At 39.6% G+C, this 24174-nt stretch overlaps 1 protein-coding gene across 1 annotated transcript in view; it reads right to left on the reverse strand.

Annotated features, from left to right (window-relative positions):
- Positions 1-24174, reverse strand: part of LOC126236323 (T-cell activation inhibitor, mitochondrial-like) — a 356623-nt gene that overhangs the window by 68892 nt on the left and 263557 nt on the right. Inside the window, exon 7 of the mRNA XM_049945539.1 lies at positions 9048-9148. Coding sequence (XP_049801496.1) covers positions 9048-9148 — 101 coding nt within the window. The remainder of the gene's footprint in view (positions 1-9047; positions 9149-24174) is intronic.

Below are 24174 nucleotides of genomic sequence, written 5' to 3' on the forward strand. Positions count from 1 at the left end.
GCACAAAATCACTTTGTGCTGGGCAATGGCTGCGCCTGGTTGCCGGCTGTCTGCCACAGTGCTGGGGTCACTGAGATCACATCCTGGGCATGCAATCATTGAGCTGAATCGACAGAAATTGGCTAGAATCCCATGTGCAGCTGAATGAGCAACAGTTGAGGCTGGTGCAGAAGAATAATGACTTGCAGACACCGAGAATAAAATAATAAATAATAATGTTTTAGTGAGCCACCAATGCATCACAGGCTATCAACAGATATCCTGACTTTATGCAGGGGTGTCTCCGCCTAGCCCTCTGTACTGCTTTACAATAGCAGTCACCTTAAATGCAATGGCTATCCATGCACAAATCATGACCAGGCACCAGTTTCCATATCTCATCATTCCCATACTTGTACACACATTACATAATGTCCATACAGAGAAGGGCATTTTAATTGAAAGTTGCTGCCTGGTATTGGTGAATAAATACAATATTGCAGTGCTTGTGTAGTTAAAAAGAATGATGCAATGTTTCTTCAGACATGCATGAACGGGCACTTGGGTGAATAAAGCTGTAATGAAATACATAAATGTATTCACATTCACGAATTTGAACACCCGTCAGCTGTAGAAGGAAACTATGACAATGGAAATTTGTGCCAGACTGGTACACAAACCCAGATTTCTTGCTTTATGCAAGTGGCCTCCTTAAGCATTTTGGCTATCTGTGTGCAATTCACAGCCAGACTCAAACTTGTCTTGCATATGTCATTGTTCCTGCATCACAACCTGTACTTGTGCACACATTATGTATTTCTCATTCATGGGAGGAGTTTTAACTGGAAGTTGCTGCTTCTTGGGTCATTTTAGTTTACACCAAATACGTATTTGAATGTAGATACCTTTTTTCATTCTTCTTTTTCCAGTTTATGGAAGGGTGGCCATGGAGAAGAAATCCAGGACAAAGACACTAGTATTAATTAAGATCTGGTTGATGACATGCTGTCTGAGCAGCACACTGTGGTGCAATGCTGATCTTCTGTTATGATGGAACACACAAACTCCCAGTTACAGAATCTTATCAGTGTTAACTTATTTCAAGACAACAGTCATAAATCTCCTACAGATATCCAGAGACTCTGTATCTAGCTCCACGAGAGCAAACAGAGTTAATGAGAAAGCTTGGTCCGATAACTATGATTGAGGAAGAAAAGTCTAATATATGCATCTAGAGAACAAGCCACCACAGTCTAAACAGTTCACTTGGAAACAAGTACATCTGGGAAGTTTTGTGGTGCAAAGACCATTTACATAGTTGTTGCTACATGTATCAAGTCTGCTTTACAACAGACCTGTAGTCCACAAATTATAAAGCAGTAGAGGAGGATAATATCAATGTAGAAGAGATGTCAACCATTGAAATGAAGATATTGCTTCCTGTTGGCTAACATAATGTGAAAGTGGCTAACAGACAGGCAAATATCAACATGAAGTAAAGTATCATGCAGTCTGTAAAAGGATAAAATGAATTTCACAACAGAACTTTTGCACATAATTAAAAAGTTTCAGTTAATCATCAATCCATGTCATCTGTGAGTGACAAAATTAGAATAATAATAATAATAATAATAATAATAATAATAATAATAATGTAAGGAAAAGGATAGACTGCTACTTGCCATAAAGATGACTCACAGAGCTGCAGACATGTACAATAAAAACACTGTTCCACATTTACATTCAGCCAAAGCATTTTCCAGAAGAGGAAACACATATACACTCATTCACACAAGCAAGCACAACTCAGGCACGCATGACCACCATCTTCAGCAGCACAGACCAGAATGCAGTTGTCACGTTGAATGAACACAGAAATCTGGAGGGGGCAGGGAGTAGGACACGGGTGGGGCGAGTGTAGAATGCTGTCTGGTGGAGCATGCAGGAACTATACGGAGGCATGAGAAAACTGCCCCCAGTACCAGTGTTGAGTCGGGAGGCTGTAGGGCAGCAAGGTGGGGAGTGGGTGGGTGCGGGGACAGCCATACACAACCTCAAAATAAATCCTGACCTAATTGTCCTACCTGTAGGCAACGGTTCCACCACTGTCATTATGAATCACAGTGACTACCTGGTGGAGTGCTTCTGCCAATTATCTGACTCCTCCAACTTAAAACTGTGCCAGTAATCCTGTCCCAGAAGTCCAACATAACCTCCAATCCCTACTTAAAGTCTTAGGCTCTTCCCAGAACCTCTCCTGTGAATCTACTTCCCTCCTCACCCTTATGACATCCCCCACACCCATCTTCTACATGATCCCCAAAATACACAAACCCAACATTCCTAGATGCTCCATTGTTGCTGGTTATTGTGCCCCCACTGAAAGAATTTCAGACCTCATTGGCCAACACCTCCAACCAATTGCCCAAAATCTAGGCCCCACATCAAAGATGTCAACCACTTCCTTCACCGACTCTCCACCATCCCCATACTCCTTTACCTCTTGGACACCTACTCATCACTGTTGTTGCCTTTTGCGTATAGACCAACACCCCTCAAGCCCACAGTCTTGCCACTATTGAACACTATCTTTTCCAACATCCTTCACATTCCAAACCTCCTACCTCATACTTCATATGCCTTACTAACTTTATCCTAGCTCACAACTACTTCTCCTTTGAAGGAAAGGTATACAAACAATCTGCAACACAGTCGTGGACACCCACATGACACCCTTCAATGCCAACCTGTTTATGGGTCATGTAGAGGAGTTCTTCCTAGCCTTCCAAAATGCCAAACCCATAGTCTGTTCATTGATGATATCTCCATGATCTGTACTCAGGGCCAAAACAACATATCCTAATTCCTTTACAACCTCAACACTTCTCTCCCATCTGCTTCACATGGTTCTCCTCAACCCAGCATGCCACATTCCTGAACATTGATTTCCTCATCTCTGCTGGCTCCATCCACATCTCTGCCTACATTAAACCCAACAACCACCAAAGGTACCCAAATTTGGAAGCCTTCATCCCTTCCACAGCAAAAAATCTGCAGTGACAAAAACTCCATTGCCCAGTATGCTGAAGGTCTCATGAAGGCCTTCACAGACAGGCACTAACCCCCAAACTTGGTCCAAAGACAGGATCTCCCATGCCATTTCCCCATACACCCCCAATTCTCCCACGACCCCCAAGAACCAGCTACAAAGGAGTGCCCCTCTGTCACTCAATACTACACCAGACTGGAACAACTGCGCCACATCCTTTTTCAGGGCTTTGATTACCTATTATCATGGTCAGAGATGAGGGGACATCCTATCCAACATCCTTCCGATGCTTCCTAGTGTTACATTGCCCATCAAGCTTACACAATTTCCTAGTCCAACCCAATGCCACATACAATCCCAGCCCCTTATCACAGGGATCATATCACTGTGGAAGAGCCAGGTAAAAGAGCTGCCCAATTAACTCACCAAGTGCTTCCTATTCCAGCCCTGTGACAGGCTTATCCTACCCCATCAGACCAAGCAACCTGTGAAAGCAGCCTTGTTATATGCCAACTCTGTGCTATCATGCACAGTGTATTATACTGTTATGACTACCAACCAGGTGTCTATCAGGATGAACGGCCACCACCAAACTGTGGCCACGAGCAAAGTGGACCAATAGACCCTTATCCACAACATGCAGCTGAACATAACAAACTTGACTTCAATGGCTGCTTCGCAGCCCAAGCCACATGTATTCTCCCTTCCACAATCAGCTTTTCTGAACTGCAGAGATGGGAGTTATCCTTACAACACATTCTCCACTCCTTAAATTACCCTGGCCTCGAAAAACAGCAACCTACTGTCCACATACCCTCCGCTCAACAGTTTCCACACCTTCTGTCCTATCACCTTCTACCTGCTCAAGCCCCCTCATCCCCATTGAACGCCATCCTCTGCCAATACACTCACTCATCTTTCCTCTTCCCTGCTCCTCTCCTCTTCCACTCCTCATTCCCCCATCCCTCCACACCTCCCTGCCCCACAGCCTCTCGACACTATGCCTGGTGACAGTCTTGTCATGCTGTAGGCCTTACAAAGGCTTTCACAGAGAAGTAATACCCCTCAAACCTAGTCCACAAACAGATTTCCTGAGTCATATGCCCCCAAGGACCAGCTACATAGGAGTGCCCCCTTTGGCCCCCTTTGACATCCAACACCACCCCAGTCTGGAACAACTGAGCCACATTCCTTCATTAGCACTTTTACCATCTCTCATCCTGCCCTAAAATGAGGGATATCCTACCCAATATTCTTCCCATCCCTCCTAAACTGGTGTTTTGTCACCCAACCTACCTACACAAGCAGCCATGCCATACACCAATTCTGATGCAAGCACTGCACAGCCTTTTATGTTGATATGAATACCACCCAGCTGTCCACCAGGAGGAATGGACACTGCCAAACTGTTGTCGAGAAAAAAGTTGACCAACTGGTGGCGCAATATGCAGCTGAGCACAACATGCTCAATTTCAATGACTACTTCATAACACATCTGGAGCTTACCCTTCACCATCAGCTTCTCTTACCAACACAGATGGGAGTTATGCATACAACACATCCTCTGTTTCCGTAATCATCCTGGCTTCACTCCATGTAGCCCACTATCCCTGCACTCTCCATCCAACAGTCTCCCATTCCTCCGTTCGGCCAACCCTTCCCAATTCATGCTCCACGTCACTTTCAATGTGTGCCACTTCCCACTGGCCACTACAAGCGTGCCACCCCGTATACCTGCTGCCCCTCCTTCCTGCATTCCTAGCTGGCAAACTGGCCGCCATTCTGTGCAGTGGCATTTGCTAGCCAAATCACAACAGATTGTGAACATGCTTACATGACAACAAAATTAGAAGCACTCGCCATTATCTGGTCTTCCTGCAAATTCCACTATTATCTGGCTGGTACACATCAAAGTCTTATCAGGCTTAAAGTTTTCTTCAGACGTGCAGGCTGTTACAACCATGTTTAGCACATTGGACATTAATCCTACAAGAATACAGGTCTCAAATAGTGTATGTAAAAGATAGAATAATGTTATGGGTGATGCTCTTTCTTGACTTCTGGAAGGATTGAGGAATACAGAGGATGCTGATGAACAAATGTCTGAGTTCTATATTTTTTTAATGAAGAACAAAAATTATCATAAATACTATTTAGAAATCTGAAGCAACATGTATGACTTGCAGAAGGCACATAATCATTGGAATCATGTTATTCAACAACTTTGCACTGGAGATAATCAGAACATTACCACTTTGTACAAATTGTACCAACACATGTTGGATCATGGGAGTAACTCCATAATCCAAACAATGGTCCGTATCTATTCCATCCAATTACAAAGCAAAATTAATTTGGCATACACATATTGCTTGGGGCACTATGGAATTATTTGGAGTTTAGAAAAAATCTGACAGTACTGCAACATACCAAATCTACAATATAAGGTACAGAACGTGCTATGAAAATGTCATCATTATCAGAAGGTTAAGCCATTGAATCACAGTTTGAAATCTTTTTTGCATCTGATCATAATACAAATCAGGGTTCGAAATATTTTTTGCATCTGATCATAATAAAGAAACCTCTGCAAGTTGTCAGTATTGATGTAACAGGCCCATCAGTTAGACTAGAGGAGAAGTGAAACACATCATACAATTTTATGACATATTCAGTAAATATATTAAATCAAACCATGTAACCATCAAAATGGTTACATCCCAAGTGATTATTAACAAGCTGGCGAATGATTAGATTCAGTACATCAGTAAGCTGCAGAACTTGCTGTCTGACAATGCTGGTAATTTAATAGGCTACCAGTGGCAAAGATTTTTACAAGCAAAATAATAACAAACAAATCCTCACATCTTTCTATCATCCTGAAAGTAACCCAGTCGAACACCTCTTTTGAGGATTAAATCAGTTTCCATGTACTTATTGCTACCACAAGCAAACACACCGAATTAATTGCATTCATCAGTTCAAAGAAATCTACAACTAACACTATCCCAGCGAAGTTAATGTTAAGAAACATACGGAAGAATGGGTGGTTTAATTGTCGACCACAAGCACCAAAGAAAATCGAGAGATGGGAGGTGAAAAGCTGTGAGATGCTAATTACGTTGATGCATAAATCTCCTCAACAGAAACAGCAATACGGCTGACTGATAAGGAACAGGCAAAGCTACACAACTGGGACGAAAATTCTGTTGGAAACCAATCTGAAATCATTATTATTACAACATAAAAATAAAAACTGGCAGCCATTGTTCTAAGGGCCATATGAAACCAAAAATAACCCAAATCGTGTGCATATGTGTTGGTGTATCCACCCAGTATGAGGATAAAATGACTGCATCCTCATACAAATGTTATTTAGTACTTCTCTTTTCTAGATGGTTCTTGAAATTTTTATGTCACACCCTGGAGGTGGGGTGGGAGGCAGCTTTAAAATTTCAAATGGGACGCCCCATTTTTTATTGCAGAATCAGATTCTACATACAAAACTATGTATATTTTGTCTCAAACATTTGTTTTGATTCTTGGTGGTTGGCACTGTAATTCAAGAAACTCCACCCTATGGGGAGAGAGGGAGAGTTTTAGTTTTAGCGAATCAAAATTTATGAAGTAAATAAGTACTTTTTATTTATCCGTAACCATTTTCCACTCAAAAATGAGAACATGGATATTCTTGAATTACAGCACCAACTACCAAGAATCAAAACAAAATGTCCACAGTTTTTTATGTAGAATCTGATTCTGAAATAAAAAATGGGGGTTCCCATTTGAAATTTTAAAGTTGCCTCCCACATCACCCCCAGGGGGCTGGGTTGGTGGGCTAATTTTAGCACCAGCAGATGTCCCCCTCGAAAATAATCAACTTTGGATTCTACACATTTTTTCGTGTGAAGATTATTTTTCGAGTTATTCTGGTTTGTCAGCTTAAAATTTACACCTTGTATACCACCGAGGCTCCAACTAGGCAACATAAAAGCCACAGCCCACATGGACAGGAATTGGAATAAAAGACGTACATCTTTCCCAAGGCTTGTATATTCAGAATGTCACTGGAGTCCAAAAAGACAGTAGAAGTCAGCTGCAATCAGGTAACCATTAGTCAAATGAAAGACGTTTGACTGAGTCCCAAATGTCTCTTTGGCTGTCGGTGTATGCATGACAAGGTGCGCAGAACAAGACTAAACTTGACAGCCATCATTTGTGACTGCAACTATAGTTAGAGAAGAGATACAACAGTTCATGGCTGCTAGCAATGTCAGCTCATGTAAACAAGAGGTAGTAGCCCTGAATATCAATCCCATACATCAAGAGGCAAAAGAGCACGTTGAAGAAGAGGTTTCTCTATTTTAGTACCAATCTCCACCACCAATCGAACGTGTCATGACTAATGAACTCTGTCAACTGGAACTTACCTCACAGACATCAAACAACAACCCAGCATCTGACCAATGCAAGTAAAATCAACTCCTCTGCCAAGTATAATGACCAATAGAACAACAGACATTCTGAGGATGGAGGACAACATGCTGATATGTTTCTATTGTGGAGTACTGTCAAGACACTGTATACTATTGTACAAAAGGAAGGCAAGTTTTCAATGACTACTATGCCACCAGACTTCAACTATCACTACAGTTCTGTTCACACCAATCACCTGCACACAGTTATAGTTGACATGTGACACAAAGCCCATTGCCATGCCCCAGACAAAGTTCCTGCCCAATGTACCATAGTCATTCCCCAATGCTGTGCAGAAGTAACAGCCTCTCACCTAGCTGCTGATTTCAGAAATAACTAACCAAGGCAACCGTCTGTGGAGGTGAGGTCACTACAGGTGAAAATCCTCCATGGATGATAGTTAGCAAGATGTTAGGAGGATGATAAAGAAAGCTCTACTTCTCATCCCGTACGGTAAGTCTCCCCTAACCCAGGGTTCTGAGCAACTTTTTTGAACACTACCTCTTTTCCTATACCTATCCAGTTCTTTTCCTTTACCCCTTTTACTTCCCCATCAACCCTTCTGTTAGAAGAAGGAGCTACTGGCTGCAAAAGCTTGTATCCATAAAACCTTCTTTTATATGAGCGTTTTCCTGCCACCGTTTGGTGAGTAGATTTTTTATCCATCCATTTACATTATATTGTCAAAAATTGATTATTTTCTGCATTATAGTACTTAATTTAAGATTTTTTTATTTTGAGCACTGCAATGATAACTTTTTACGATAATTTTGCTTTCCTGTGTATCTAATGGGTTTAAAGATGCATAAAAATTTTAATTCATGCTTCAGCCTGTATTACCACACAGAATTACACTTTCTCAATTAATTATGGTACAGTTCATGGCATTTTAACTTCTTTTGAGTTTTTCCTGGTTCTATAAGATTTTTTACTTTCTTTTATTATTTTAAATCACAAGTCTACATTTCTTTTTTCTTTTATCCGGGAATGTATGTTTACTGCAACATGTTCATGACAGAATCGATTTGCTCTACACTTGTTAATGTTGCATAGGCAGAATATACCGCAATAGCAGCATGGCACTGACACAAGTAACTGCTGCTAACAATAGAAGCTATTTGTTTATTTACAATGCTGGCTCCACACAGGGACCAATCCTGCATACATGGCAGAAATTTTCACACCGTGCAAATTAGAGTATGCTTTCTTATATATTAGCCAGGGAAACTAATCAATTACTGTTATTTTTGTCGAAGTGTATTTTACTGAGGTTTGCTGTTTAATAAGTCAATATGCCTACAGTATTGGTCCTCCCCTCCCTCCCTCACTGGCTGTTGTACAATTGTAGAGTTTAGACATACTTTCCTGTGGATCATTCTTTTATGTTGTTTATCAGAATAATTTATAACTTCTCTATTAATAGAGAGGGTGTGAAATTAGGAACCATTTATTTTCCACACAAATTTACATAGTGCTCCTGGTTAGTAGATATTATAATCTACTATCTACCCTGGTTCCGTGAAGATATTTTGTTCTTTCTTACCTTCTTACAACTTTGATATCCTTAAGGACCCTTGATACAGCCTTTTCAAATGCAGGGATGCGTAGAAGAGCATCATCTTGTTTGTGCAAATTTTTTATTAGCTGGAAACAAAATACACAGACAACATAAATTAAAAACAAAAAATGTAGGAGAAAAATAAGGTATGGAAAACTCTGGCAGACTGTAAATAATTTACAAGTGAAGTTAACAACACACTGAATAGCAGAAGTACTGAGTTGTCAACATGTACACATAAAAGAATGAAAACATTGCTAGATTTCAGACAAAACCTTTTTTCAAGCTATAGTACACACACACACACACACACACTATTTTCTGGCTGAATATGCAGTTGTTTAAATGTAGAAGGTGGAATATTTTGTATGAACACACAAAAAGATTACCAATATAGAATAAATAACTTACATAAGAATTTAAAAATGGAACCTACCAAAACAAGTGATTCCCAACAAATGGTTTTCCTATCACAAGCATGTATTTCAATACTGTCAAAAGTAAATAGTGGTTAAAAGAGAGCAATAATAAACCAAATGGATGATGATGATCGTAAGATTTGGATTTACAGTGCACTATTTAGTGTTCTACGGTATTTTGCAAGACCCAAAAAGTGACAGAGCACTAGAAGCATAAAATACATCAAGTCAGTCTTAGACATACACAATGCACCTATTTTTCAAAAAGTAGCAGTAAAAAAGATAGAATTCTGAAATGGCCAATAACATGCTGGTGGCTTGTAGAATTCCCTTACAGAAAACACTTTGCAGAAACACACAAGGGGGCTGTGCATGTGTTTTATTTTGAGATGTCCAATTCTTAGTACTTGACAGAAAAGGTGTTCATTATTCAGGAACATACATTTTGAACAACTTGCTAGCACCCAGAAAAAGTTTAACAACAAATTCAGTTCAACAGGAGCCTAAGGATTTATTGGTGGAAAACTCCTTCTACTACACTGACAAATTTCTTAATAGAACAGAGTGATGTGTATATGCTACTAATGACATCAAATAATGTATTAGTCCAATCTGACTTCCATACAAATTCAGTATAGTAATGTGATCATTGTATATAAGTGTTATAAAATGATTTTTCTATTTCAAGATGTATGGCTAAGGTAGTGTAAGAATCTCAATGTATTGAACATTTACATGTTTTGTGACAAGTTATTTATCAACTTTTAAATGAAAATATGTTTAAGGTATTTGAACTTTTTCCATGTCCATGAGGATCATTTCACTTGAGACCTTTGAAAGGTACACTAGCATATTTGTTTTCCTCCATAAATATTTATTGTATATCCTTGTTTTTCTGACATATTACATATCCTGGAGGATAGGGAATCCAATCTAATCTATTTTGGGTACTCCACATCTTGGAAGTGATCTGCCCTTATCGCACACAGAGATTCCTGTGTTCACATTTGCCCTCCTTCTCCTGCATAGTCCTACCCTCAAACCTCTCCTCACTTTGAGGACTTAGTTAAAGTCTGTCCACCAAGGGGGGAATTCAGCAAGGTAACATGGTGTTAATGCCAATGCCAAAACTGCCTGTCTTCTGAGAGCTGTTAGCCCAACACTGGACTATGAAAGTGAGCTTATGAGGGATAGTCCTTTTTTTAAAAAAAGAAAAAAACAATACCACCACTAAAGAACTAACAAATGTGGTAGTTTGTTGTTAATGACCCAAGCCAAATACATAGTGGATCTTTTTGACAAAGATCATGTGGCACATTCTCCACAGCACTGAGAACAAAGAATAGTAGAATAGTGTAAATATTGTCCCTATATTTCAAAATGTCAATATCTATTCATCCAAGAAAATATATACATACAAATATATCAAAAAGTATTTAGGAAAAAGTACAAAGTACCTTTTTATTTTATGTTTTGTTTTATTTCTAAGTGCCAAATAACGTTCAAAACTAACTTGCCCCTTCAGTATAGCTGAACTTTTAACTATTGAAACAAATGCCATTAGATTTTTTTAAATTTACTTATTTACATCCTTATCTATGTAAAATGTAGGCATCTTCTTTGTCTTGTTGTTGTTGTGGTCTTCAGTCCTGAGACTGGTTTGATGCAGCTCTCCATTCTACTCTATCCTGTGCAAGCTTCTTCATCTCCCAGTACCTACTGCAACCTACATCCTTCTGAATCTGCTTAGTGTATTGATCTCTTGGTCTCCCTCTACGATTTTTACCCTCCAATGCTAAATTTGTGATCCCTTGATGCCTCAGAACATGTCCTACCAACCGATCCCTTCTTCTAGTCAAGTTGTGCCACAAACTTCTCTTCTCTCCAATCCTATTCAATACCTCCTCATTAGTTACGTGATCTACCCACCTTATCTTCAGCATTCTTCTGTAGCACCACATTTCGAAAGCTTCTATTCTCTTCTTGTCCAAACTAGTTATCGTCCATGTCTCACTTCCATACATGGCTACACTCCATACAAATACTTTCAGAAACGACTTCCTGACACTTAAATCTATACTCGATGTTAACAAATTTCTCTTCTTCAGAAACGATTTCCTTGCCATTGCCAGTCTACATTTTATATCCTCTCTACTTCGACCATCATCGGTTATTTTACTCCCTAAATAGCAAAACTCCTTTACTACTTTAAGTGTCTCATTTCCTAATCTAATTCCCTCATCATCACCCGACTTAATTTGACTACATTCCATTATCCTCGTTTTGCTTTTGTTGATGTTCATCTTATATCCTCCTTTCAAGACACTGTCCATTCCGTTCAACTGCTCTTCCAAGTCCTTTGCTGTCTCTGACAGAATTACAATGTCATCGGCGAACCTCAAAGTTTTTACTTCTTCTCCATGAATTTTAATACCTACTCCGAATTTTTCTTTTGTTTCCTTTACTGCTTGCTCAATATACAGATTGAATAACATCGGGGAGAGGCTACAACCCTGTCTCACTCCTTTCCCAACCACTGCTTCCCTTTCATGCCCCTCAACTCTTATAACTGCCATCTGGTTTCTGTACAAATTGTAAATAGCCTTTCGCTCCCTGTATTTTACCCCTGCCACCTTCAGAATTTGAAAGAGAGTATTCCAGTCAACATTGTCAAAAGCTTTCTCTAAGTCTACAAATGCTAGAAACGTAGGTTTGCCTTTTCTTAATCTTTCTTCCAAGATAAGTCGTAAGGTCAGTATTGCCTCACGTGTTCCAACATTCCTACGGAATCCAAACTGATCTTCCCCGAGGTCAGCTTCTACCAGTTTTTCCATTCGTCTGTAAAGAATTCGCGTTAGTATTTTGCAGCTGTGACTTATTAAACTGATAGTTCGGTAATTTTCACATGTCAACACCTGCTTTCTTTGGGATTGGAATTATTATATTCTTCTTGAAGTCTGAGGGTATTTCGCCTGTCTCATACATCTTGCTCACCAGATGGTAGAGTTTTGTCATGACTGGCTCTCCCGAGGCCATCAGTAGTTCTAGTGGAATGTTGTCTACTCCCGGGGCCTTGTTTCGACTCAGGTCTTTCAGTGCTCTGTCAAACTCTTCACGCAGTATCTTATCTCCCATTTCGTCTTCATCTACATCCTCTTCCATTTCCATAATATTGTCCTCAAGTACATCTCCCTTGTATAAACCCTCTATATACTCCTTCCACCTTTCTACCTTCCCTTCTTTGCTTAGAACTGGGTTTCCATCTGAGCTCTTGATATTCATACAAGTGGTTCTCTTCTCTCCAAAGGTCTCTTTAATTTTCCTGTAGGCAGTATCTATCTTACCCCTAGTGAGACAAGCCTCTACATCCTTACATTTGTCCTCTAGCCATCCCTGCTTAGCCATTTTGCACTTCCTGTCGATCTAATTTTTGAGACGTTTGTATTCCTTTTTGCCTGCTTCATTTAGTGCATTTTTATATTTTCTCCTTTCATCAATTAAATTCAATATTTCTTCTGTTACCCAAGGATTTCTATTAGCCCTCGTCTTTTTACCTACTTGATCGTCTGCTGCCTTCACCACTTCATCCCTCAGAGCTACCCATTCTTCTTCTACTGTATTTCTTTCCCCCATTCCTGTCAATTGTTCCCTTATGCTCTCCCTGAAACTCTCTACAACCTCTGGTTCTTTCAGTTTATCCAGGACCCATCTCCTTAAATTCCCACCTTTTTGCAGTTTCTTCAGTTTCAATCTGCAGTTCATAACCAATAGATTGTGGTCAGAATCCACATCTGCCCCTGGAAATGTCTTACAATTTAAAACCTGGTTCCTAAATCTCTGTCTTACCATTATATAATCTATCTGAAACCTGTCAGTATCTCCTGGCTTCTTCCATGTATAAAGCCTCCTTTCATGATTCTTGAACCAAGTGTTAGCTATGATTAAGTTATGCTCTGTGCAAAATTCTACAAGGCGGCTTCCTCTTTCATTCCTTCCCCCCAATCCATATTCACCTACTATGTTTCCTTCTCTCCCTTTTCCTACTGACGAATTCCAGTCACCCATGACTATTAAATTTTCGTCTCCCTTCACTACCTGAATAATTTCTTTTATCTCGTCATACATTTCATCTATTTCTTCATCATCTGCAGAGCTAGTTGGCATATAAACTTGTACTACTGTAGTAGGCATGGGCTTTGTGTCTATCTTGGCCACAATAATGCGTTCACTATGCTGTTTGTAGTAGCTAACCCGCACTCCTATTTTTTTATTCATTATTAAACCTACTCCTGCATTACCCCTATTTGATTTTGTATTTATAACCCTGTAATCACCTGACCAAAAGTCTTGTTCCTCCTGCCACCGAACTTCACTAATTCCCACTATATCTAACTTTAACCTATCCATTTCCCTTTTTAAATTTTCTAACCTACCTGCCCGATTAAGTGATCTGACATTCCACGCTCCGATCCGTAGAACGCCAGTTTTCTTTCTCCTGGTAACGACGTCCTCTTGAGTAGTCCCCGCCCGGAGATCCGAATGGGGGACTATTTTACCTCCGGAATATTTTACCCAAGAGGACGCCATCATCATTTAATCATACAGTAGAGCTGCATGTCCTCGGGAAAAATTACGGCTGTAGTTTCCCCTTGCTTTCAGCCGTTCGCAGTACCAGCACAGCAAGGCCGTTTTGGTTAATGTTACAAGGCCAGATCAGTCAATCATCCAGACTGTTGCCCCTGCAACTACTGAAAAGGCTGCTGCCCCTCTTCAGGAACCACATGTTTGTCTGGCCTCTCAACAGATACCCCTCCGTTGTGGTTGCACCTACGGTACGGCCATCTGTATCGCTGAGGCACGCAAGCCTCCCCACCAACGGCAAGGTCCATGGTTCATGGGGGGGCTTCTTTGTCCAGGTATTGTAAAACCTAAATAATTTTTTGGGTCCAGATTATTCATTTCTCTTGTTGGAGAACACTCACAGTATAAATATGAACTGCTTATGTAGACACTGGTATGTATCACAAAAACTAAAGCATATAACAAATAATAAGATTCAGAAGACACAAAAGCACAAAATCTATTACTATAAAATTAATGAATGGAGTGAGGATTAGTTAACTTTAGATATTGGCAGGTGGCACATAACTTTAGATATTAGCAGGTGACACCAACCTTCCCCATTTCCGCACACGCATAGTATTCACCAAGCTCTGGATTTTGGCATACTAAATTTGATACAACTGACTGGTCACTGGCTTGTGGTTGATTAATGCACTGGCATGCAATGCATAACCAGCAGAACTAGTCAACACAGATTAGAAAGCTGATTGTATAAAATAGGCATAGTACACTAGATTTCCATTCAGGAGGGGGGAGGGGGGAATGTTTCACATTCCAATCTGGCCAACCAGATTTATACCTAATAAGGTTTCCAAAAATGACTTAAGCCAATTTTTGATAATTGTTTCTTTGCAAAGTACATAATTGATTTCCTTTCCCAGCCTTTGCCAGTCTGAGTATGTGCTCACTTTCTATTAATCTTGTCTGTGAAAGTTTGTTAAACCTAAACCTTCCAGTGTTTTTTCCATCCTTTCTAAGTGGGCTCATCACGTAATGCTTGTCTTTGGAATTCAACACAACAACAAACACTGGGCATATTTCATTTAACATTCTCAAAGGCAGAAGAATAACAGAAACTGGTACATGATGACAAATTCCATTACAAAATAATACTGGGGGTTTTCAAAAAACTAAAGAACAATTATTCTTAATCCTGAGAATATAATATTCTGACTGAAATGCCTGAGAAGGTGTCTAAACCACTTGAGGATTAAAGGAATGATTGCAGCTGGAAGACAAATAGAAGAAAAGAAACGAACAAAATTGCAGTATTTACAAAATGTCTGTGGAAGAAGACAACTGCACAAAGCTCAAACAAAGCTGTAAAAGTTTTACTTCACAGGATAGTCAACAGATAAAGACATAAAACAATGCATCTATCAGCCTTATGTCCTCCATTATGCCCACAAAATAATGCAACAGTGGACTTTAATTAAAAAAGGAGCAAACAGTATTTTTTTTCTTTGTAAATATTCATTATGTATTCCTGTTTTCTGACAAGTTCTACATCCTGGATCATCTCCTGACATGGAATGAAAAGAACATCTAAATAATGGCCTCAGTCACATGCCTATCATTGGGCCAATACTTGTTATCTCAATTGTGCTTTGTAAATAATATTGCCATAATGAAGTCTTGCCCAGTTCAACAGCAGGCCGACTAGCACAGGGTACAAATAGAGTGGATAGATCACAATCTGTTACAGCCACTGGTTATACATTGTCATCAGTATCAAGTAGGGTACCATTTCCAGCATTTTATGCAATAGATCAGCTTTTGACTTTGTTCCTGTAGGTGACCCAACTCTTCAGAGAGTGTTCTTTTTTATTGAGCCAGGATCCTAGAGAACTGTCACTGCTTTAAAACCTTTCTCTGGGATAAAGCCAATGGATTGACTATTCACTAAAATTTGATATTCCTTGAGAAACTATTTTTGTATGAAGTATGTCAGTGCATGAGCTCATTGCTCATTCCTTCCATGGACAACAGCAGCTAATTCAGTGTTTACAATGTCGCTATCAAACTTTGCGTGGTTCATGGTGTGGGTTCCTGTTGTCATGTCCTAGTTCATGAACCACGGGCAACGTATGAGTGGCCAAGTAAGTGGTCCTGACAGTCGGGATACCAGTTACCTTGGAATAAGGCTGGGCATGTCGTACATATTCTGAGTCATGGTCACCTTTGTGCTCAGATGGCAAAGACTACCAAATCCACCAGTTAGTCCCTCAACCGTTAGGGGTAAAACTCAATGGGACCCGGGGAAAGTAAGGGTAGCAACCTGCTTCCCTGGTACGTTAAATATGACGCTGGCAACAATCAGAGCAAAATGCCTCAGACCTTTGGAGGTGACGGAGTCCCACTTCTAATTGACAAACCAGGGACTCCTAAGATACGACTCGGCAAACAAATGGTAACGAGATGGTGAGCTATTAATATCAATGGGGGCTACTCTGGGAGGAAGGTAGAGCTGGCAGAGGCTGCAAGTAAGATGGGGTTGGATGTTTTAGCTGTTAGTGACATTCGGGTAAGGGGTGAGAAAGAAGAGCAAGTGGGAGAATACAAGGTCTACCTGTCAGGAGTCAAAGCAGGAATAACACAATGGGGTGTAGGGCTTTACATCAGGAAAGAAATGGAACCCAGCATAGTTGCAATAAGGTACGTAAACGAATGACTGATGTGGATAGATTTGACAGTGTCTAGCAAGAAAATTAGGATTGTATCAGTATATTTGCATTGTGAATGGACAGATCAAGATAAGATGGTTAGTTTTTATGACGTGCTCAGTGATGTAGTTGTTAGAGTAAAGGACAAGGACAGTATTTTGCTCATGGGTTATTTTAATGCCAGTATTGGAAATCGAACAGAAAGGTATGAAAAGGTTATGGGTAAATTTGAAGAGGATATGGAGGCCAACAGGAACGGGAAACAACTCTTGGATTTCTGTGCCAGTATGGGCTTAGTAATCACAAACTCCTTTTTTAAACATAAGAACATTCACCGGTATACTTGGGAAGGTAGGGGAACCAGATCTGTCATTGACTATATAATAACAGATCAGGAATTCAGGAAGGCCGTGAGGGACACACGTGTATTCAGGGGATTGTTTGATGACACTGATCACTATTTAAACTGCAGTGAAATTCGTATTGTGAGGCCGAAAGTGCAGGAGGTCAGGTCCATATGTAGGAGGATAAGAGTGGAGAAACTTCAGGATAAGGAAATCAGGCACAAGTACATAACAGTGATCTCAGAAAGGTACCAGTTAGTTGAATGTAGTCAATTACAGTCATTGGCAAAGGAATGGACAAGGTACAGGGACACAGTACTAGAAGTGGCTAAAGAATGTCTTGGAACATTAGTGTGTAAAGGTAGGATGAAGCAAACAGTTTGGTGGAATGACACAGTCAAGGCAGCCTGTAAAAGGAAAAAGAAGCCGTGTCAAAAATGGCTACATACTAGAACTCAGGTGGACAGAGAAAGTTATGTTTAAGAAAGAAACAAAACCAAACAGATAATTGCAGCATCCAAGAAGAAATCTTGGGAGGACTTTGGAAACAGGTTGGAGACTTTGGGTCAAGCTGCTGGAAAACCATTCTGAAGTGTAATTACCAGTCTTCGAAAGGGAGGTAAGAAGGAAATGACAAGTATTTTGGAGAGGTCAGGAAAACTGCTGGTGAATTCTGTTGATGCCTTGGGCAGATGGAGGGAATATTTTGAAGAGTTGCTTAATGTGGGTGAAAATACGATCAGTAATGTTTCAGACTTCGATGTACAATGGGACAGGAAAGATGATGGAAATAGGATCACATTTGAGGAAGTGGAAAAAATGGTCAACAGATTGCAGTGCAATAAAGCAGCTGGGGTGGATGAAATTAAGTCGGAACTCATCAAATACAGTGGAATGTCAGGTCTTAAATGGCTACACAGGATAATTGAAATGGCCTGGGAGTTGGGACAGGTTCCATCAGACTGGACAAAAGCAGTAATCACACCAATCTTTAAACATGGAAACAGAAAAGATTGTAACAACTACAGAGGTATCTCTTTAATCAGCGTTGTGGGTAAAATCTTCTCAGGTATTGTTGAAATTAAAGTGTGAGTATTAGTTGAGGACAAATTTGGTTGAAAATCAGTGTGGGTTTAGGCCTCTTACAGGTTGTCAGGACCAGATCTTTAGCTTACGGCAAATAATGGAGAAGTGTTAAAGTGTTATGAGTGGAACAGGGAATTGTATCTATGCTTTATAGATCTAAAAAAGGCATATGACTGGGTTCCTAGGAGGAAGTTATTGTCTGTTCTATGAGATTATGGAATAGGAGGCAAACTTTTGCAAGCAATTAAAGGTCTTTACATAGATAGTCAGGCAGCAGTTAGAATTGACGATAAATTGAGTTTATGGTTCAGAGTAGTTTCAGAGGTAAGACAAGGCTGCAACCTGTCTCCACTGTTGTTTATATTATTTCTGGATCATATGTTGAAAACAATAGACTGGCTGGGTGAGAGACACACAAAACAAGCAGTCTCGCATATGCGGATGACTTAGTTGTGATGGCAGATTTGATTGAAAGTTTGCAAAGTAATATTTCAGAGCTAGATCAGAAATGTAAGGACTATGGTATGAAGATTAGCATCTCCAAAATGAAAGTAATGTCAGTGGGAAAGAAATATAAACGGATTGAGTGCCAAATAGGAGGAACAAAGTTAGAACAGGTGGACGGTTTCAAGTACTTAGGATGCATATTCTCACAGGATGGCAACATAGCGAAAGAACTGGAAGTGAGGTGTAGCAAAGCTAATGCAGTGAGCACTCAGCTACGATCTACTCTCTTCTGCAAGAAGGAAGTCAGTACGAAGACTAAGTTATCTGTGCATCGTTCAATCTTCCGACCAACTTTGTTGTATGGGAGCGAAAGCTGGGTGGATTCAGGTTACCTTATCAATAAGGTTGAGGTTACGATTATGAAAGTAGCTAAGATGTTTGCAGGTACTAGTAGATGGGAACAATGGCAGGAGAGTGTCCATAATGAGGAAATCAAAGAAAAACTGGGAATGAACTCTACAGATGTAGCAGTCAGGGCGAACAGGCTTAGATGGTGGGGTCATGTTACACACATGGGAGAAGCAAGATGATGATGTCAAACTTTGCTACTCTTTTAAGAAATGCCTTTACCCTCTTCTTGTAAAAGTTATTTTAGGCAACAAAATCAGTCCTGTTTTCCCCATCATCAAACATAGAAAGTGTGTTAAGCATGACCACATTTCAGCAATATGGTACTGTAAACAGGTATGACATACTTTTCCTCATGCGAGAGAGAGAATGATTATTAATGGAGCCACAGCATAGTAAATCTGTTGTACAGCAGTTCTGGAGCCACTGAATATAGTAATTTCTTTACGGAGCCATGACTTTACATTTTAAGTGGAACACAGAAGATTTAGCCACACTGATTTATTTGATGACATTCATTCATGTATTGAGTTCCATAAATCCCATCCCAAAGGAGAGCCTGCAGTGATGTTCTAAATTATACACTGACAAGCAGAAGAAGACACTGCATGCAACTATTATAAAGTAAACCAACAATAAATTATAACTAGTGCCCATCAACATGGCCAATGGCCTTGCCACAGCAGTAACACCAGTTCCCATCAGATCACTGAAGTTAAGCACTATTTGGCTGAGTGACTGTCTGGGTCTGCCAAGTGCTGTTGATAAGCCCGGTGCACTCCACCCTTAAGAGGCCAATTGAGGAGCTACTTAACTGAGAAGTAGCAGTTCAGACTGCAAAAACAGACAACAGTCAGGAAAGCGGTGTGCTGACCACACACCCTTCCTCCTTATCCACATCCAGTGACACTTATTGGCTTAGGATGAAATGGTAGTCAGCCAGTACCATTGGGGGTTCTGAGGCCTTTTCAGACAGAGAGAGAGAGAAAATCTATGTGCAATGACATTTACTTCTAGATTACTTTATTTATGTACTAGTGATCCTGCAATCCTTCACAATTGCTAAACATGTACGGGAACTGGATGTATATCCTAATATCCTTCTCCCCTCTCTTTGTGTCCATCTCCTCCTTTCTCGTGTCTCTGTCCATCACCTCCTCAGCCCCTCTCTCCATCCCATCCTCCCCTTCTCTCTCTCTGTCTTCTCCAACCCCCTGTCTCTCTCCACTTCCTCTTCCCTCCTCCCTCTCATTCCACCTCCTCCATCCCTCTCTCTATGTCCATTTCCTCCACTTCCTCTCTCTTTCCATCTACTTTTGCCACCTCTCTCTTGTTTGCTGTTATTGGCAATGGAACTTTGATTTGGAACTGAAGTCACTTAAAATTAATGGGAAAATCAGTTGGGATCATTGGTATATGGGTACGAGAGACCTCTCTAGCTCCTGGATCTGTGAGGATAGAAGCTTCAATGACAGTATTTTGCACAGTTTTAATCTATTAATGGACAGGATTTCAAAGTTTCAGACAATTTAGATTCCAGGCAGTATTTTAATCATAAGCCGATAAGCCATAAACACAACTTTTCTGTTTTCTGTTAAAACCAGCTGTGAGGAAGCAAACAAAACAACACATAGTTGTGTACACAATTTTTTGTTTCAAATTATACATAAGGAGAAAGAATATACATGGAAGAAACAATTTGTGAAATGGTTTAAATGCCCTGCTATCTTAGAATAAACTGACTGCAACAAAGAAAATGAAACCTCTCATTTCACAGCATAGCATTTTCTTTCTCACAATCAGTTTTAACAGAAAACCTATACATTTTTGTTTAAAGAAACACATTACCCACATGCATCCAACAGTTTAATAGAGTATTATGTAAAAATCTCAAATGCACTCACAAAAACTACGTACCATGAAGGAATTATCTGAATGCAACTGATTTTAGCAGATGTGACATGCATCTACAGACAAACAAATCATTGCAATTCCAGAAAAACTGGACAATTTATTCAAGAGAAAGAGCTCCACAAACTGATCATGTCCATAATGTGTTGGCTCACTTCTGGCAAACAGTTATCTGACTTGGACTTGGCATTAGTTGATAGAGTTGATGGATGTCAATAAAAAGGGGTGTAGAACATTGTCAATGTACCACTGTGCTGTAAGGGTCCCATAGACAACAACCAAATGGGTCAACCTATGAAATGAAATAGCACTCCAAACCATCACCCTTCAATATCAGGCAGATGACAGTCAGGTTGGTATCCCACTGCTATCTGGGTGTTTCGAGATCTGTCTTTGCTAGTCATTAGGGCTAACTCAAACCAAGACTTATCAATGAAGGCAATTCTACTCCAGTCAATGAGATTCCAGGCCAAAGACTTCTCTGGAGATGCCCCAGATAGAGATGGGATACCAACCTGACTGTCACCCACCATATGACCTGACAGCCAGGAGTGATAGTCTGGGGAAGCAATTCTTTTCATAGCATGATCCCTTTAGTTTTCATCTGCAACACTCCTATAGCACAGCAGTGTGTCGACAGTATTCTATACCCTATTTTGTTACCTGCTTGCTAAGTCATGCTGAGCGTACATTCAAGCAAGATAAAGCCTACTGCACACAACAAGAGTTTCTACTGCTCATCTCCATGCTTACCAAATCCTAACCCGGTCAAAAAGGTTGCTGGATCTCTCCTGAATTGAGAGTGTTTGGAGTATTATGGGCAGGTCCCCCAATCAGCTCAGGATTTGACAATCTAACGTGCCAATTAGACAGAATTTATCACGATATCCCTCAGGAGAACATCCAACAACTCAATCAATCAATGCTAAGTCGAATAACTGCTTGATTAAGGGCTAGAGGTGGACCAACATGTTTCTGGCTTGTTTGTCTGTATGTGTAAATCATGTCTACAAATTGCCCCCCCCCCCCCCCCCCCCCCCAGTGTGTAAATCAGTTGAGGTTAAAGATTTTTGGCAACAAGGTTACACATTTTTGCTAACCACATTTCTCCTTTATATAGAAGAGATACTTTTAGATATCATAGAAATTTAAAAAAAATTTAGCTACGTCGTTCTAAACATTTATATGAGAATTGTGTAAATATTTGAAGTAAATCAGCCACAAATGTTTCAAGATTTTTGGTAACAACCTTAAACAATGGCTTGTCTGTATATATTAGTATTGACTTTTTAGATATACTGACTATACACCCATGTTCACAACAGAAATGAAAGAAGCACCTTTGCATATTGTTACTTTGAGGATTCTGTACCTGAACTGGTAAAAGGGAACCCTTATAGGATCACTTTGTCAATAAATTTATTTTTCCTAGCCAAGAACACAAATATAAATAAAACCTATTGAAAGAAACAAAGCTATTTCATTAAGTTTTTAATAGACAAAGTGATATCAGTAAATCCATATATTCTAGCCACATAAATTCATTGCTGGTTTGTATTCGTAAACATAAGACTGCGGCACTTAGTTCTGTCACTTCTGAAAAATATTTCTGTCACTGAGATTTAAAAAACCACAGCATCACCTTTTTTGTGTGTAAATTATGATATCTTTCTTTTCCATGATCCAATTTTGTTGAAATAAAGCCTATAAGCTGCCATTAGCTACACTCAAGTATCCTGTGAAAAACCCAAGAAAATTCATATAGTACTTTGGTAGATTAGCACAAACAAACTGACTAACTTGACAGTTTTTCAGTTTTATTCTTAGTCTAGATAGCTATATAACTGACATATTAAGGAAATGTGTAGCCTATGTGCATCTGAGTGTGTATTAGAGTATCATGTAAAAGTGGAAATAAATCTGTCAGGAACTTTTTGATATTTTTGGTAATGTGTTAAGCAAGGACTTTTATTTATACAGTAGTACAGATGTATAACGGAAGAAAGTAGCTATTTTCAAAAGCGCCACCACTAAACCTGTTACACTGGTCAGTTGCTGTTTTTATCTGAAACTTCTAACAAAGCATTAATTTATATCTAAAAAGAAAGATGATGAGACTTACCAAACAAAAGCGCTGGCAGGTCGATAGACACACAAACAAACACAAATATATACACAAAATTCAAGCTTTCGCAACAAACTGTTGCCTCATCAGGAAAGAGGGAAGGAGAGGGAAAGACGAAAGGATGTGGGTTTTAAGGGGGAGGGTAAGGAGTCATTCCAATCCCGGGAGCGGAAAGACTTACCTTAGGGGGAAAAAAGGACAGGTACACACTCGCGCACACACACACATATCCATCCACACATACAGACACAAGCAGACATATTTAAAGACCAAAGCATTAATTTAACTTTACAAAGAACACTATCAGGTGCCTATATAATAGCAAAGTAAACAACTTCTTAATACAAACAGTGAAGTTAAGTGTAAGTTACACCTCTGTGCCCAAATATTCTTATAAATTATAGGCATGATTATTAAGGTATTCTTTTCTTTGCTTTTGACCATCTGTGGAGTTAGCATTTTCTACTAGATGACTACCAACAATTGTTACGGACTTTCACACAAGAACATAAAATTCCATTCTGAGCCCTATACTGGGGATGCGTAGTGTATATGAAAGTATTTTTACTTGCAGTATTATGTTTGAGAATTACACAGTTCATCCTACATTCACTCTCATTATTTAAAATAAGTATCATTGATTATAAATTAAATGAATTGGCACATGAGTGTTAAGATCCTTAGACCCCTGAAGAAGCTTCTGCAAAGTGAATGGTTACTAGCTTTACATAATATGCATCTGTAGAAGCAACACTTTTTTTGACCTAATCTGAATTACCAGAGATGATGATATTTACTGCTTTCCTACTTTCAATTTAGACTTATTTCAGCAGTATCAATAGTCAGTGTGATTGACTGTTTTCTATTGTTAAGATACAATTCCAGTCTTTCAAGGGGGATGCATGTAATACCATAAGATTTTACTTTCTCTAGTAGAGTATTATGATATATACCCCTGAAGAGCTTGACAAGATCACAGATAATGCCAAAGGGGTAGCTTTCCTTGGTTGGTTTGTAATGACACATTCCTATGCAGAGACATACAATATCTTAAAAGCTGCGCCAAAGATAAATTGAGAGGCATGT

Source organism: Schistocerca nitens, chromosome 2, assembly GCF_023898315.1.
Source record: "Schistocerca nitens isolate TAMUIC-IGC-003100 chromosome 2, iqSchNite1.1, whole genome shotgun sequence".
NCBI classification, from domain to species: domain Eukaryota; kingdom Metazoa; phylum Arthropoda; class Insecta; order Orthoptera; family Acrididae; genus Schistocerca; species Schistocerca nitens.